This window comes from Morone saxatilis, unplaced genomic scaffold (genome assembly GCF_004916995.1).
Source record: "Morone saxatilis isolate NCDOM2014 unplaced genomic scaffold, NCSU_SB_2.0 Contig0, whole genome shotgun sequence".
Lineage (NCBI taxonomy): Eukaryota > Metazoa > Chordata > Actinopteri > Moronidae > Morone > Morone saxatilis.
Window position 1 is genome coordinate 5907457 of NW_023339650.1, and position 17537 is coordinate 5924993.

The following is a 17537-nucleotide window of genomic DNA, read 5'->3' on the forward strand; positions in this document are numbered from 1 at the left end:
ACTAAACATGTGTGTATTGCTCAGGTATTGGGACCCTGGCCCCAGAGCCGATCCTATGGATGACCTTCGCTATGTTTGGGGTGGCTTTGCTTACCTCCAGGACATAATAGAGCATGGGATCATCAAGACTCACACTGGAAAGGAGTGGCCACTGGGTGTTTACCTACAGCAGATGCCCTACCCTTGTTATGTGGATGATCTGTGAGTGGAAAGCATGATAATTTAATATCTTCAAACAAAGTTCAGTCACACTTAACAGCAATAGAAGAATTGTTGACCTTCTTTTAGTTTTGGATTTTGAAGGTACAGTCATAATTTAGCAGTACTAAGTTAACTACTTTGTTTGGTAGTGATCCTGACAGACTGTGTTAATCCCACAATTCCACAATCCCTCTCCTCCATCTTATTGCTCTCTTCTTTGTCCAGCTTCATGCTGACACTGAACCGCTGTTTCCCCATCTTCATGGTACTGGCCTGGGTCTACTCTGTGTCCATGATAGTCAAGAGTATTGTCCTGGAGAAGGAACTCCGCCTGAAGGAGACCCTGAAGGCCACAGGGGTCACCAACGGCGTCATCTGGTCCACCTGGTTTATTGACAGCTTCCTCATGATGGGCACTAGCACTGCTCTCCTCACTGCCATCATTATGGTGAGGAAGGATTTATCTTCATTCCTTTGTCATCTTATTTGTCCTTTACAGGCACTTTTGACAAAGACAATGTTTGACCTGATATCACAGTGGATGGAGTGCATGTTGTCTTTCCTCTATTATTTTTCCAGCACATTTAAGATTACCTTAATTCTAGCTTCCATTTTTACTATTACATTTCAGACTGCAATCCAGCTGTTGCCAGAAACTTCAAATCTACCTGTGAAGCTAATGGGTATTTTTAATGATTAATTCAGTGTGTCTCTGATGTCAAGATATCACAGTTTTACTGTGAATCATTATCAGATCGTTTTCCTCGAAATAATTAATTGATAATGGTGGCTCACTGGTTACTGCACTCACTGCATACTTAGAAATCATTAATGAAAGAACTGTGAATACCATGACATCATGGGAATTATGTCAGACATTGCAGGAATGGGCTGGTCAATGATTAACTGTTGTACCTTGGAACAAGTCAGCTCTTGTAGTCAGCCTGTGGCTCAGCTGACATATTGTAGTAAGATGGTCTGTTGTGACCTCTAGTGGATTATTTGTGTAAAGCAATGTTTTTTTTTTCACTTTTCACGTTTACTTCTAGTTTTTAATAAAACTGTGTCTTGCCTTGCCAAATTATATTAGGAAAACATTTATATAAACGTCTCCTTTTCCTCTATCCACAGTATATATGTTTGGTATTCCTATGCAGATTCAGTGCGTTGCAACTAAAAACACCACCCTATATGTTTCTTTCTGTCTCTGGCCTATAGGGAGGAAGGGTGCTGAACTACAGCAACGCTGTCATCCTCTTCCTCTTTTTGCTCACCTTCACTACGGCTACCATCATGCAATGCTTCCTCCTCAGTGTCTTCTTCAACCAGGCCAACCTGGCAGCGGCCTGCTGCGGCATCATTTACTTCACCCTCTACCTCCCGCACATCTTCTGCTTTGCCTGGCAAGACCGCATCACCAAGGACATGAAGATCCTGGGGGTGGGTGTCACATCTCAGCATCCCTTTAACACGGGTGCATGCTTCAATTGAAAACATGCTAGTTGTTCTTTAGTATTGTATACGTATTATAACTATGCCTAACTAAACTGATCTGAACTGAACTGATGTTACCACTGCCTCTTCCTTAGAGTCTGCTGTCCCAAGTGGCTTTTGGCTTCGGGACGGAGTACCTGTCACGGTACGAAGAGCAGGGCCAGGGTCTGCAGTGGGACAACATCCAGACAAGCCCTCTGGAGGGGGACGAGTTCTCCTTCCTCACCTCCATTTGCATGATGGGCCTAGACACTATACTGTATGCTGTGCTGGCATGGTACCTCGACAATGTCTTTCCTGGTCAGTACATAAGAGAGAAATAAAGGTTTTCAGGCTTTGGCTTAACTTTTACTGTTAAAACACATACTATTTTGATGTTGATTTATTTACATATTTACTGTAGCTCATGTATTATATATGTAAATGTATACTTTTTCCATCACAGGACAGTATGGAATTAGTCGACCATTTTACTTCCCCTTCCTGCCCTGTTATTGGCTCAACAGTGTGGCTCCAGCTTCAGGTAGGTTTCCCTATTTACTTACTGTGCATAAAAATACTCTATTTCTCAAATAAAGAGGACCTAAACTACTAAGCATTTTATCGATCTCAGTCTGTAAGTTGGTTTTAAAATTCTTTTTTTTTTTTTCTTTTCTTCTTTTTTTTTTCTCCAAAGATTTGGATAAAAAAGGCTTTGATAACCTGGCAAACAAAGAGCAAGGAGAGCAGCAGAACAAAGAGGAGGAGGAAAACCAAGACCAGGAGAAACCCAAGACTCTGGAAGAGACAGCCTCGTGTGAACACCGCGATCAGCGTGAGAGGCTGGAGAAGGGGAGCCAGGATGAGGCAGAGGAGAACCAGGAGAAAGATGGTATAAGCACAACTCTTTCATGAGATTATAAAGGTGTACAAAACTAGTTTTCTTATATAGAGAGGTGTAATTTGATAAATTCATAACCAAAACAACTTTTACATTGTAAACTTGGAACCTGGAAGACACAGTTCTATCATGATTTAATTATTATATAATTCAGCTTTTGATTGATGATTTATTAACATCTCTGCATCTGTCTGATATCTGAAGAACAAATTACAGCATAATCCCACATATAAATTAATTATGTTGGTGTAATATTTATCCAAGCAAACACTTCTTCTTCTTCTTCTTCACATCTCCATTCAGGATGGAGGCCATCTCTCTATTTGCTCTCACTTTCCCTCTCTGACAATCAGATAAATTGTGTGGGAACTCAATGCCCTTGTGTGTGTTTGCACTTGCTGTCATTTGTGAACACACACACTGCTAGCTGCTCACTTTCATGCTTAGTTAATAAGTGATGGAAACTGTTTTCTTTACACCTCATGGCATTCCAATCCCCTGACCTCATATTTTTAAATATTCAAACAGTCCAGAAGCAGTATTCGGTGTGGTTGTCTTTCCTGTATGCAGGTCAGCCATTCTTTGAAGCAGAGCCAGCTGATCTGGTGAAGGGTGTTTGTATCCAGGACCTGGTCAAGGTGTTTGGCGGTAGCCCCACACCAGCTGTGGATGGCCTTAGCATCAGCTTTTATGAGAGCCAGATTACTGCCTTTCTGGGCCAGAATGGGGCAGGGAAGACCACCACAATGTATGTCACACATGCTGCACACGACAACCATATGCTAAGTTCTTAACATGTTGAATATAGTCTGAAATTCTTTTTTTTTGCAGTGTCAACCTGTAGCTGCAGGACACCATGTTTCACTCCACTTATTTCTCGCTATTTGTATCTTTCCTCGAGGTCCATCTTGACTGGTATGTTCCCTCCCACGTCAGGGACGGCCACCATCTATGGCAAGGACATCCGCACAGACATGGACACCATCCGTCTGTCTCTGGGGATGTGTCCTCAACACAACATTCTCTTTCAACAGTGTGTAAATCTCCACACACAGTCTTTATCATAATTAAGTAGTGTTGTTTCATTATATATACCAACACAATACCACCATATAACAGACAAACAAAAACATTACATATAATTTTATACAGTAGCTGTAACTGCATTATTGCCTCCCCTTCCTTTTGTTGTTCCCTATCAGTATGACTGTTGCAGAGCATATTCTCTTCTACTCGCTGCTGAAAGGCCGTCCAATAGCGGAGGCTGAGGAGGAGGTGGAGAACATGCTGCAGGATCTGGGTCTTCCCCACAAGAGAGACGAAATGACCCAGAACCTCTCAGGTCCGTCTGGATGCTTCTTCGTCCAAAAAAAGCCGCTGCATATGGATATGTTATATTTTTAGTTTAGTTACTGTTACTGCACACAAAAACACACACACACACACACACACCACACACACACACACACACACAACACACAGACACACACACACTGTTATGTGCACCATCAGTACTTTATGTTATGTTATTATGTTTTAATCCAGGGGGCATGCAGAGGAAGTTATCAGTTGCTTTGGCGTTTGTTGGTGGGGCTAAGGTTGTGATCCTGGATGAGCCCACTTCCGGGGTGGACCCTTACTCCAGACGCTCCATCTGGGACCTGCTGCTCAAATACCGTGCAGGTAACACTGACTCCTACTGGCTACAAGATGATACAGAACCCAAATGTTATGCAAAAAATAACCCTTTCAGGTGTTTCTTAAAATACGCAGCCTTTGCTGTTTTATATTATGCTCTAATTGTAATCACCATGCACTTACAATAATGGTATAACAATGGTAACAGTATGATGCCTTAAAATGTAATATGAATACAGAGGTAGACAGAATTTACCTCTTAAAAATAGGTAGCAATTCATACTAATTTAAATTAAAACATTTTCATTCATTATGTCTTCTTGCATTAAATAACCATTTAATATAATGTTTTATTTTTAATAACTGCCAAACATGTTTAGTCAGCCATGCGACTATGTGTAAGGGACTATAATGTATTAGATTATTGCTAAATATTGTATTACGAATTAACTTTAATTATCAGGTTTCCTTGACAACTACAGTTATATAATACTTGAACTTGAATACTTGAACAGTTATATAATACTTAAACCTTGACTTGACGATAACATGACCATAACAACACAGCAGTGTTAAAACAAAGCAGTAGTGTTAATAACAAAGCAGCTGTGTAAGCTACACTGCTGTTTTGTTGTGTTAATGTTGTGTCATGCTATATTACATGACATGTAGAGATTAAATGATGAACAAATCTGACAGGTTTGATTCAACCTTGGTCCTGCACATAACATTGCATCATTGACCACTATTCACTATCCACAACTAAAACTGATACCTAAAGAAACAGGTAACTTTCTGAACTTAAGCTGTTATGTATACAATAATGGACTCTCTGTCTTAAATTTCAAAGAACAGGTGCTTCCAATTTAACTATCACAATTATATCATATATTCTTGTACATACTGAATTTATGATACCATATTCAGGCCAGCTGCACTGAAATGTTTATATTAGAAAATGAATGGATGAATGTTTTTTCCAGCCTCAGTCTTTAACAGCACAACAGTATTGATAGATTTTGATAGCACTTAGAGAGAAATGATGTCCTAAATCTGCATAATCAAACCTCTATTCTCCTTTCACATGTCTCTATTTACCCCTTCTTTGTCCCCTGCTGCAGGGCGCACTGTGATCATGTCCACCCACCACATGGATGAGGCCGACCTGCTGAGTGACAGGGTGGCTATCATCTCTCAGGGCCGCCTGTACTGCTGTGGTTCCCCCATCTTCCTCAAGAACTGTTTTGGCGCTGGATTCTACCTGACTCTTGTACGACGAATGAAACATGACACTCCAAAGGTGGGAACTTAAGAAAATAGAGCCTTCTGTATGTTTGTAGGCTTTAAATAGTAATGAGTGGTAGCTTTAAAACTTAAATGATGATGGGCGCCCGGTTAGCTCAGTTGGTAGAGCTGGCGACCCATATATGCAGCGGCCCGGGTTCGAGTCTGACCTGCGGCCCTTTGCTGCATGTCATCCACTCTCTCTCTCTGCCCCCCCTTCCTGCTTCTACCCAGCCATCTTTATCAAATAAAGGCATAAAAAGGCCAAAAAAATAATACTTAAAAAATAAATAAATTAAATGATACATTTAAATGTGAATTTAATATATTGCCAGAATTTAATTCTTGTCTGGCTAGAAGCCAGCATTTAAGCTACAGTATGCTAAAATGCTGGCTTAAAACCTTAGTTAATAATAAACTAATTATTTAATAAACAAACTAAGAAAATAAACATACCGATATGTCTATATGGAAATGGAATTATTCAAGTGGTAGGGTAACATCTCATTTTTTACAGTGGTTTCACCTTTATGAGTCCCTCTGTGATTTGTATGTAAATGAGTCACTGTGAGACTAAGAGAGGGCACAAATACATGCAGGAGATATATAACAAAAAGTAAATGTAGTTTTTTTATAACATTTTGTCCTGCAGGCCAACTGTGACTGTACAGATGACTGCTCCTGTACATGTTCGAAGTGTTCAAAGTTTAAAGTGAACCAGGAGGAGAGCCAGACCCCAGACAGACAGATGGATGGTAAGGCCACCAGTTCCATTAATATCTGGTGAATTTCAGAGATCAGTTCATCTCCTCAAACCTGTTATTAGTCTATTCAACTTCTAAAGTAATAATGCAATGCAGCGTAACCTCTTGTCATGCTGATGAATAGCACTGTGACTACACAGGATTGTAGTCAATCTACTTACTTTACCAGGTGCTAACACACCTAGAAACACCCTGTGCCTACTGTACTCGGTGTACTACTGTAGGAACTCTGTAGACATTAAAGTTCAGCTGGATATGCAGTTTTGCCCAACCATATGCTCTAATTTAATGTGTTTTTCTTTATTCCCAGCTGAGATTTTGCACACCCTCTTAATTTACTTTCAGTAAATTTCTACTTTGCATACCACCTGTCAGATGTCAGATTCTGTTTTCCTAGCTGTATCTGTTTAGTATTCTCTTCTCTCTAGTATAAGAGAGGTAAAGGACAGGCAATAAGATATTAAATTAGACAAACAAATAAGTAATGGGAGTTGAAATAAGGCAAAATCATCCTCTACCCCTCATCTCCAGGTAACATGGAGGCCATCACAGCCCTGGTCCATCATCATGTGCCACAGGCTCGTCTCATCGAGGCCATAGGCCAGGAGCTGACATATCTGCTGCCCAACCGTAACTTCCAGCCCAGGGCCTACGCTAGCCTCTTTAGAGAGCTGGAGGAAACCCTGGTGGACATTGGCCTCAGCAGCTTCGGGGTTTCTGACACATCGCTGGAGGAGGTGCGTGAAAATAATAACAAAAAAATGATAGCAGTCTTAGTAATCATTGGACGTCTTGTATTCAACGACCAGTAGTTGTGATTTATTAGGGAAATCAAAAAAGTAATTTACTTTTACAAATTTACATTGTGGACCCAGGACTTAAAGAAATGAGACAATAGATCAAAGTGACAGTGACTGCCCCTGAATAAAAGAGATTCTTAGTTATAAAAGTACAAATTATTTTAAGTGCTAAACAGCAATTTTTAGACAAAGTACCAAGGAATGCAAGAAGAGTTTTATTGAGGCAATCCGTCATATAGTCACTGCATGACTTTCACCTTCACAGTGATTAGGCTCTGTTTCATAAGACTTTATAATCAAGAGCATCTGTTAATCTTGGGTCCTGACAATAAAATAAGCTATTTCCTTGTAGATCTTCCTAAAGGTCACTGCTGATGGGAATGCAACCAACAGGAAATGTATACAAGGTAAAAAAAGAAAAGAAAAACAGGCTGAAGAAGTTTTTGTAGCGCTTTCCTTTAACTTCTTTTTCTCACCCTATTGATTTGTTGTGTGTTTGAATGTGTAGCTGTGTCTCCATCTACCCCTCATCATGTGAACTATATCCTTTGTATCCCATTCTCTGACACTCTCAGACAAGAAATCATTGCAACAGATCTCTCGAACTAGCCTCTGTCGATTCAACAGAGTGGCAGTTGATATGGAACCATCAAAAGGTGACATTAGCTTTCAGCTTACAGCTCTGGACAAATGCTGCTGTTGTGGGAAACACATATCAATGTCTGTAATTTCAGAGGGTGTACAGTCTCTCATGTGTTGTAAGAAACCTATTCAACCTTAAAGAAAAAGAATATGTGAAGGTCAATTGAGAAATTAATGGAATAGTTTGACATTTCGGGAAATGCCCTCACTCAACAGGAAACTTCTTCTATCTTTACGCTAAGTTTAAAGATTAACAGCGAGCCTGGCTCTGTCCAAAGGGAACAGAATCTGACCATAAACACTTCTAAAGCTCACTAATTAAAATGATACATCTCAGCTCAGGGTGAGAACAAAACTCCAGGCAGTTACTGTTCAGCCAAAAAATGATCTGGCACTGAAACCATGTAAAAACCACACGTCGTTTCCACACTTTGGTTTTTGGACAAATTAAACAAATGACATATAACAAAATAAGTGGGCTTTGGAAGTTTTTTGTTATCTTTGGACAGAGCCAGGTTAGCTGTTTTCTTCTGTACCAGTCTTTGTGCTAAGCTACTGTAAGTGTCTGCTGGCAGTAGCTTCATGTTTACTGTTTAGACACAATGTGGTAGCAATCCAACTCTCAGCAAGAAAGCACATGAACGTATTTCCCAAAATGTTAAACTACTCTTTTAAACATTTTTCAATTTGAACTGAAAACATATTTTGGCAAAGGTGTTTTTCCTGACAACAGTGTACTGCAGAGAGCTTCAGCTTGGGCATTTTGATTAGTGATATGTGACCAACTGATGTATTCATCATAATATTTTGATCCAGAGCTTTCCCTGGCACACCGGTAACATGTTACGATGATGAATTAAATCCCTAAGGCTAGTAGAGCTTAGGGAATGTTTAGCCTTCTGTTCACATGCTTGGCTTGCTGGCTGGCATCTATAATCTAGCATGTACATTGTATGTACCAGTCAGACTGTGCAACTTGAATTGAGCTCTGTATCCCAGAGACAGATGGGGCCTTGCACACCAATGGCCAGGGCCTGTGTGATGACCCAGAAGGCAGTGCCGGCAGGGGATCGTACCAGGTCAGAGGCCTGTGTCTGATCATCAAGCAGTTCTTCGCTCTGCTGATCAAGAGGTTGCATCACGCCACACGCTCCTACAAAGACTTCCTCGCCCAGGTAACCTTGCTATAATTGAGCAAACTGTAATACAATGCAGCAACTTTGTCTGGTTTTTAAATTGCAGTCATGTCTTTGTCTTTGGTAGATTGTGCTGCCAGCAAGTTTTGTTTTCCTGGCACTGACATTCACTCTGATTGTTCCACCCTTCGGAGAGTATCCAAGTCTGACTCTCAGTCCCTGGATGTATGGGAGACAGTACACCTTCTTCAGGTGGGCGTGATGGACAGTAGGTCACCTAGCATTATTAAACTCATTAGGAGACTTACTAATGTAATCAGTACAATACTTCTTCTGATTCTGGCATAGCAATGTGTATTTCATTATTTTGTCCATTGCAGTAATGAACGCCCTATGGATGCTCAGATGAGATACTTTGGTGAAGTGTTGCTGGACAAGCCTGGCTTTGGGACACGCTGCATGGTGGATGAACCACTAGAGTGAGTCTCCACAGATTTAGATTTTTTTCTTGACTGTCCTCTGGGCTGTTTTGTTTGACTACATGTTCATCTCCCATTGGTAGAGATTTCCCATGTAACAACATCACCACAGAGTGGGAGATGCCCCTGGTTAACCCAGTCCTGATAGAAATGCTGGCTGGCCCAGAATGGACCTCCCTCAGACCGTCTCCAGACTGTCAGTGCAGCACACCCAGGAAACTCACCATGCTCCCTGTGTGTCCTGAGGGGGCTGGAGGTCTGCCACCTCCACAGGTAGGTGGTTAGGTCACAAATATTAAAAATGATCACACATACACACACGTATACATACAACATGCAAAATCCACCCTCTCAAGTAAACTACTAAATTTCTTCAGCACTCTCTATTGTGTTCTGTGCATACATTTGCAGGTCCACTAATGCTGAGTTTCTAATATGAAATCTACACTGTGTGTTATTTTGTGCATCAGAGGATCCAGTCAACAGGAGATGTTCTCATGGACCTAACAGGCAGGAACATCTCAGACTACCTGGTGAAGACCTACCCCACCCTCATCAGAACCAGGTATAAGATCCTTTGTACGGATTCAAAAGGGAAAAAAGCAGAAACTGAACGTAAACTAAACGTTTGTGTAAAGGTGAAAGTATTTCTGGCCAAAGTATTTTCATTACAACATTGAAATATTTTGTATTTGCACAAAAGGAGAAGAACTGTAATTCCGTTACATCAAAGATGTATACAATATGTGTAGATGTAACATACAGTACTCTTAATGTAAAAGTTCAAAACTGTTCATTTTAGTCAAGGAAGATATTAAAACTGAGTGGTTTTTAAGCATTTTTTAAAATTGTATTTTTAAAATCTCTTTCCAGCTTGAAGAGCAAATATTGGGTGAACGAACAAAGGTAATGAGCTGTTTCATTGTCAGATTACAGTTAGGTCCAAATAGGATTTATATGCATTTTAAAGTGTGTGTTAATTGTAGTGGTGCAGTTCTCCCTCCAGTGGTTGTAATAGCGTGGTGCAGTTTTGGTCTGTAGTATTTGGATTTACAGTAAAGCTCTAGAGATGACAGCAAGGTTTACTCTGTGGTGTCCAGGTATGGAGGTATATCAGTGGGAGGGCAGCTTCCTGTTTTAGTGCTGCAGCCAAGGACTATCCAGGATGTAGCAGCACAGCTGGGGCGACTGCTCAATGTTACTGGGGTATGCCTTCAAAACTCAACATTCTGGGATTGCATATGTCTGTGTGCACTATTATTGTTGTTTCTGTGTGTTCTTCAACCCGCTCTTCAGTGATCTCTTTTGTAACGGGGCCTTTTTGGTTGCAGGGCAAACACTCCAAACAAACGCTGAAGGACATAGGGACGTTCCTCAGGTACATGGAGACTGAAAACAATGTGAAGGTCAGTCCAATAAAGCCTCACCATTTATAATAATATAATTATTATATGTAATATACTGTATATCATCTTGTCACAAACCAAGCAAATGCTGTAGTTTATATATGACAGGTCTATTTTGTTAACATTATAAATCAACAGTGCTCAAAGTATATAATTCTTTCTGTTTCCACAGGTCTGGTACAACAATAAGGGCTGGCATGCCATGGTTTCTTTCATGAACGTGGCCAACAATGCTATCCTTCGTGCAAACTTGCCCAAAGGAGCAAACCTGGATGAATATGGAATCACTGCTATCAATCATCCTCTGAACCTCACCAAAGAACAGCTCTCTGAGATCACTGTGTGAGTGACCAGTGGCTGGACTTTAACTTTTTCTAGGTGTTTGCAAGGAAAAGTACAGAGATAATAAGTGGAAACAGGATGTGATACGTAGCAACAGGTTTTTTTTAGCATCTTTAGTGTCAGCAAGCTTAAACCTCTAAAACACCAGTTATTTTTTAGATCTCATAAAATGTACTCTTGATATTTTAGCTGATTACTTTTCTCTGTGCTCTCCCCAGCCTGACCACCTCAGTGGATGCATTGGTGGCCATCTGTGTCATCTTTGCCATGTCCTTCGTTCCAGCCAGTTTCGTCCTCTATCTAATCCAGGAGAGGGTCACTCAGGCCAAACACCTGCAGTTTGTCAGTGGTGTCAGTCCGTTTGTCTACTGGACGGCCAACTTTCTCTGGGACATGGTACAGTGACCCTCTTACCTAATAAGATGTGTACCAGTGCCTGGCAAATGGCAATAATAGTTAAGGGCATGGAATAATGGTGTTTGTAAGCAGCCAGGGTAAAGGTTTATTTCTCTTTGCTCAGGAAACGGCTTTGTAGACACTGATATCTACTGTGACTGTGTTCTTCCTCCAGCTGAATTACTCCATCAGTGCAGCAATGGTGGTGGAAATTTTCATCTTTTTTGATAAGAAGTGCTACACCTCGCCAACCAACCTGCAACCACTTATCAGCCTGCTAATGCTCTATGGGTAGGTTTTGTCTGACTGTGTTTGTCTTGTCTTTTTTTTCTTTTTTAAAGGATGTAAAATGAGGGCCAAACAAAAAGGCTCAATCACAATAACCCTGCTACAGTATGACTGTTTGAAAATGTTTATTATTACTTTTGAATTGACACTGCCAATAACTCATATTTTGGGCCGGTATTCAGTATTTTCACATCCCTGTAGTAAGCCAATATAATTAAATGCCACCCTTTAAGGCTATTTTTGTGAAATATTGACAAAACCAAGAACAGATTATCTCTATCAAAGGAAATTTAAAGCCTAATATTTGAATTGATTCCACAACAACAGGGTAACACAGGATTTATTACTCTGTTTTTCTTTTTCTGTCTCTTCCCACAATGATCAATTGTGTGGCTGTCTTGATCAGATTTTTAGATGTCTCCCTTAGTAGATATTTGTCATCAACCAGTCTAAATGTGAGCTACCACTGAGTACCTGTGACCGTCAAAATATCAGCAATGGAATATATTCTGTAAAATATATAATATTACAGTGTACCTGCAAAGTCATCAGTTTATGTAACATGTATTATTTTGCCTCATATCTTAATTTATCATAAACCATATGAAAAATGAGGATATGGAACGTTTATTTGTAATTTTAGTCTTGTTAGTTTTACTATAATATACTTCACTATAGTAAACTTCATACTGCTGTATTCTTTTTCAAACTTGACCAATACATTTTGACTATTTGTATCTTGCCAATAGTTTAAAACACAATATGAGATTCAGTGTAGAGATGAGTTGAAGCTGCCAATCTGCTATTCTTTTTTGTGTCTGTCTCCAGACTAAGTGGTGGTGGATTTATTGATGTTAACATGTAAGGTGGATTTAAATAGTTGATTAGCAAGCAGTGCCCACAACTGCTTTGCAAAAACCAAGTGTGCCTAGTTATCATTGGTATTATTGTCATTAGATTGTGATATTCATTGTGCTTAACTACTTTTTTTTGTTGTTGATTTTTTTGATTTCTCTCTTTTTCTTGCAGTTGGTCTGTGACACCCATGATGTACCCAATGTCCTTTATATTCAGTGTCCCCAGCACAGCCTACGTCTCTTTGTCATGTATCAACCTCTTCATTGGCATCAACAGCAGTGCCATCACTTTCATCCTGGACCTTTTTGAGAGCTCCACAGTAAGGCCACCGGGCTTGTTTCTGTCAATTCCATCTTTCATGCATCTTCCATATCACCCTAATTTGTGTGTGTTTGATTTCTGTCTAGGCTCTGTACAAACTCAACCAGCTGTTAAAGGCCATACTGCTCATCTTCCCCCATTACTGCCTTGGCCGAGGTCTCATAGACATGGCCATGAACCAGGCTGTGACTGATATTTACGCTCGCTTTGGTAACACAAAACACACATGCTCATAGTCCTCACAGTTCAGTAAACAAATTCTTGTAGCAACAAAAGCCTCCACCATCTCAACACTGAATAAATGTTGGGTCATTGGCTGCATCAGAAATCTGATGTTTATGTATGCCCCAACCAGCTGCAGTGCACTCTAGACCTCTCCTTGAGCACCCAAAACTCTGCAACAGATTCTGTAGTAGAGAATAAATCAGAGATCTTGAAAGGGCAAAATCTGAAATATTACAATACAATTACAAACACTGTTTCTACTGTAAAATGAACTTCCTTATATTGAGGAAAAACGCAATTTTTGAAAAGTGGGAAAGCGTGATTTACAGGTGTATAATGTTTATGTATTTCCTCAGGTGAGGACTACAGTCCAGACCCCTACCGCTGGGATTTTATTGGGAAAAACCTATTCTTCATGGCTTTTGAGGGATATGTCTATTTCATCCTTAACATTCTCTTCCAGTATCGCTTCTTCTTGGATCACTGGTAAGTATAGTAGAGCTTGAATTAGGAAACCAAATTTGCCGGATGTACTTTAGTAATTGCTCCTTGAAAATTACATTGTACATAATAAAATGAAGGGATGCTGTCACACTGCTGTCTAAAACTTAGAGTAGAAGTTGATCTGCTGAATAGTTTTTTTCCATTGGCAGGATATCAGATTGCCCAAAGCCTCATATTTTGGATGAAGATGTAGATGTGGCAGAGGAAAGAGAGCGGATCTATAGGAGTGAGAAAACAAATGACATTTTACGCATACGAGACTTGTCTAAGGTGAGAGATTTTTATTTATTTATATATGATCAATCATCGGCAATGGATAAAATATTTTAAACTCAAAATATACTTTCATCTTCATCCTTATTTTGTTCTCATCTTGCTTTGCCAGACGTACACGGGAACAATCCTCCCTGCAGTGGACCGAATGTGTGTTGGAGTCTCACCTGGAGAGGTCTGTGTGGTTAAACCAATACAATTTACTCTGCATAGGAAACATTCTGGCCACTTTATTGTTAATCTATCATGTTTTATCTCCCAATCCTCTGTAGTGCTTTGGTCTGTTGGGGGTCAATGGAGCAGGGAAGACCACAACGTTTAAGATGTTGACTGGAGACACTGAAGTCACCTCAGGACAGGCCTCAGTTGCTGGTCACAGGTTAGTATCATTGTTTTTACAAATAGAAGGTAACCCATATAGAATTTTATAGATATTTTGAGGCTTGTAATTAGAAATTGTATTGTTAACCCACGTTTCCCCCCCTAACTCTTCAGTGTTTTGACCAACATCCTGGATGTCCACCAGAACATGGGATACTGCCCACAGTTTGATGCCATAGATGAGCTGCTGACAGGTAGAGAACATCTACACCTCTATGCCCGCCTCCGTGGAGTTCCAGAGGCTGAGATCAGCAGGGTGAGAAGCAGCTTTCACCAGAACACAAATTATTTTAAAAATTTGCAAGAAGCACTGTAAAATTTAATTAAAATTAACAACAACAAGCTTAACTTTTCATCCTCCTTCTCCATCTTGTAGAAGTTATAATAGAAAAAAAATATTTAAAAAAATGGTGGTATTTTTTTTTTAATTGCAACCAAAATAAAGTAGGACATCTTTTCACTGGAAGCACTGAGGAAAAATCAGCCAGTCTGATAAAGAGAGGATTGCAGTGAGGAATTAAAGCAGCAGTATCACTTCAGTAATGGCCAAATACAACCACAGTTGACATCACTACATACAAATGTTTGAAAAGCTGCCTTCCTTTACCAAATACACACTTGTTTGAACAGAGAAGTCATAATGCAATCCTGTTCACTTAGAGACCCTGCGTATTTGAAAGTGTACATAGTGTCATTTAAATTTATAAACCTGCAGATTTTTTTTCCTGTATCGAGTTAAAGGATTACTTTACTGAGGTTCAACTGAATTGTAACATGAGGCCCTTATCCTCCCTGTGCTCAGGTTGCAGAGTGGGCAATCCACAAGCTGGGTCTGTCCGAGGACGCAGGTCGAAGTGCTGGGACCTACAGCGGAGGTAACAGGAGGAAACTCTCCACAGCCATTGCCATGATAGGCTGCCCTGCATTGGTGCTGCTGGTAAGGCCAACACTAATGAAGCATGGTTAGGTGTTTCTGTGTGTATGTTGATGTGTTATTACTATTGCTGTACATTAGGATGAGCCCACTACAGGTATGGATCCTCTCTCCAGACGCTTCCTGTGGAACTCCATCATGAGTGTTATTCAGGACAGACGAGCTGTGGTCCTCACTTCACACAGGTAAACTATCTGGTGTGGGTGTTTAACTGTGTGTGCATGCATATTTATGAGCACAGATTTGAATTTTTTTTTTCTTTTTTACCATCTGTCTTTACAGTATGGAGGAATGTGAGGCATTGTGTACCCGCTTAGCAATTATGGTTAATGGATCCTTTAAGTGTTTGGGAACTATTCAGCATCTCAAATACAAGTTAGTAATTTTACTTTATCCCATATCACATATCAAATTTATCCAAAAAAACATACAACAATGAACACAAAATCCTTTGATCTTTGATTTTGCTTTACCTGACATCAATGTGAACCTAGGTACGGCGATGGTTACGTGGTGACCATGAAGATCAGGGCAGCTAAGCCTGGTTGTGCGCCAGACTTGAACCCAGCCGAAGCATTCATGGAGAGCACCTTCCCTGGCTGCATCCAGAGAGAGAAACACTACAACACTCTACAGTACAAGATCTCCTCCTCCTCCCTGGCTAGGATCTTTCAAATGGTCCTGGCTAACAAAGACAAGCTCAACATAGAGGACTACTCAGTGTCGCAGACCACTCTTGATCAGGTAAACAAGCATAGGAAAACACAAGATATATTATTGGCTGCATATTTCCTATCTTTGCCTTTTGATTTGCCATTATATTTCATATGTTGACCTGATGTGTGATCCACCTATGTCTTCTGCCTTGACTATCACATTTTTCAAGATTAAGGCAGCTGTTTTGGTTCAGAGGAAATCAGGTTGAACCCAATGTTTTTATGTCCTTGTAGGTTTTTGTGAATTTCGCCAAGCAACAGTCAAGGGAGGATGATGCCATTGTGCTGCACCCAAAAGCTGCTGGGGCACAGCGATATATTGATACCACACCCTTCACGTCTTTGGGGAAGAAGTGAACTTACCTCAATGAGCTCAGCTGGAATAGTTATTTGGCTTCCATTTCAGGGGTCGCCATATTTAAAAGAATGCGGCCTGTGGATGTCTGTGTGCTCCGGAGGCCTAAAAGCTTGAACCTCCTCTTCACATGAGACAGTCTACAGAAGATAGTGTCATCATGACGTCCCGTCCCTAGCCTCGTAGAGACAAGTGACTAGTGCATGATCAGTTTTGGGGTACTAAAAACACAGTGGATGAACAGGTTATGTCCTCCAAAACTGAGCAAAGTTGTTGAGTGCTTGTTGATCCATTGTGTGGTGAAATGCAGTCTATGAAGGAGGCAGCCGCTTTAATGGGACTTGACATTTGTCCTGTTTGACTGATGATTTGATATGTGGCAATACTGCAGATGCTCTACTTCGCTTTTTCTTAAACAGGGTTAGTGGGCTTTGAATTCTGAAAGTGTGGAGCATTTATGTGCCTGCTGTATGTTCCACGTTCTGCTCACCTTGTAGGCCTTGAAACAGAGCTTTAGATTTAAGGACCATGACTTTGATTGATGATATGTCAGAGAAGTTCAATATCAGGTTGCTATGTGAGCTTGATGAGAATTGAGAAGAAAGCATAGGCCCTGTGTATTTTTTGCTTCAGATGCCAAGCAAGTCTTTTTTTTGCCTTCTTTAGATTTATGAAATGAACACTCAGAGAAGCCTAGTCTTAGCACTTTATTGATGCAGCTTTAATTGAAGCATCACAATTTTTACCAAGATGTTTGGCAATCTGCTAAACAAATCTGCTAGTGCAATACAGCTGATTATTTTTTACAAAATCTTGCTGCTATGAAATTAATTTCGATACAGTGTAATATTTTTATGCCACCAATGTCTCTTCAATCTTTGCCCTTCATCATAAACAGTATATGTAAACTGTCTACATTCCACCAGCACCTGGTGTCATTAGAGAAAGCTTAAACAGTGTCACAAAAGTTTCTGAGAGGAACATTATGTCAAATAAATTAACTTTTTCCTTAAGATGTGAACCTTTTTTTTTTTTTTTTACAGATGTCCTGTTCACATTCACATTTATAGGAAACAGTTTATAACAGTTTAATAAACCTGAGATTAGACATCAAGGGCTAGAGAACCACAGTAGTTATTACTGACTACCTGATGAGCCCTCTACACATTAATGCCAGAAGTTACACTTCTACAGTACAGTTTCCATTTCTCGGAAGAAAA

The 17537-nt window shown here is 40.2% G+C and overlaps 1 protein-coding gene across 1 annotated transcript in view; it reads left to right on the forward strand.

Annotated features, from left to right (window-relative positions):
* Nucleotides 1-17292, forward strand: part of abca4a (ATP-binding cassette, sub-family A (ABC1), member 4a) — a 34441-nt gene extending 17149 nt beyond the window's left edge. The window contains 38 exon segments of the mRNA XM_035656480.1: nucleotides 25-201; nucleotides 427-649; nucleotides 1420-1641; nucleotides 1791-1995; nucleotides 2141-2225; nucleotides 2370-2530; nucleotides 3146-3323; nucleotides 3477-3608; nucleotides 3778-3917; nucleotides 4121-4258; nucleotides 5335-5570; nucleotides 6033-6058; nucleotides 6227-6252; nucleotides 6793-6998; nucleotides 7414-7468; nucleotides 8703-8878; nucleotides 8967-9091; nucleotides 9220-9318; nucleotides 9402-9591; nucleotides 9789-9883; nucleotides 10192-10224; nucleotides 10419-10524; nucleotides 10650-10724; nucleotides 10897-11066; nucleotides 11285-11462; nucleotides 11638-11753; nucleotides 12780-12927; nucleotides 13016-13139; nucleotides 13511-13640; nucleotides 13808-13928; nucleotides 14044-14106; nucleotides 14204-14310; nucleotides 14427-14568; nucleotides 15115-15249; nucleotides 15328-15431; nucleotides 15529-15621; nucleotides 15741-15990; nucleotides 16197-17292. Coding sequence (XP_035512373.1) covers nucleotides 25-201; nucleotides 427-649; nucleotides 1420-1641; nucleotides 1791-1995; nucleotides 2141-2225; nucleotides 2370-2530; nucleotides 3146-3323; nucleotides 3477-3608; nucleotides 3778-3917; nucleotides 4121-4258; nucleotides 5335-5570; nucleotides 6033-6058; nucleotides 6227-6252; nucleotides 6793-6998; nucleotides 7414-7468; nucleotides 8703-8878; nucleotides 8967-9091; nucleotides 9220-9318; nucleotides 9402-9591; nucleotides 9789-9883; nucleotides 10192-10224; nucleotides 10419-10524; nucleotides 10650-10724; nucleotides 10897-11066; nucleotides 11285-11462; nucleotides 11638-11753; nucleotides 12780-12927; nucleotides 13016-13139; nucleotides 13511-13640; nucleotides 13808-13928; nucleotides 14044-14106; nucleotides 14204-14310; nucleotides 14427-14568; nucleotides 15115-15249; nucleotides 15328-15431; nucleotides 15529-15621; nucleotides 15741-15990; nucleotides 16197-16319 — 5113 coding nt within the window. The 3' untranslated portion in view covers nucleotides 16320-17292.
* The last annotated feature ends 245 nt before the right edge of the window (nucleotides 17293-17537 follow it).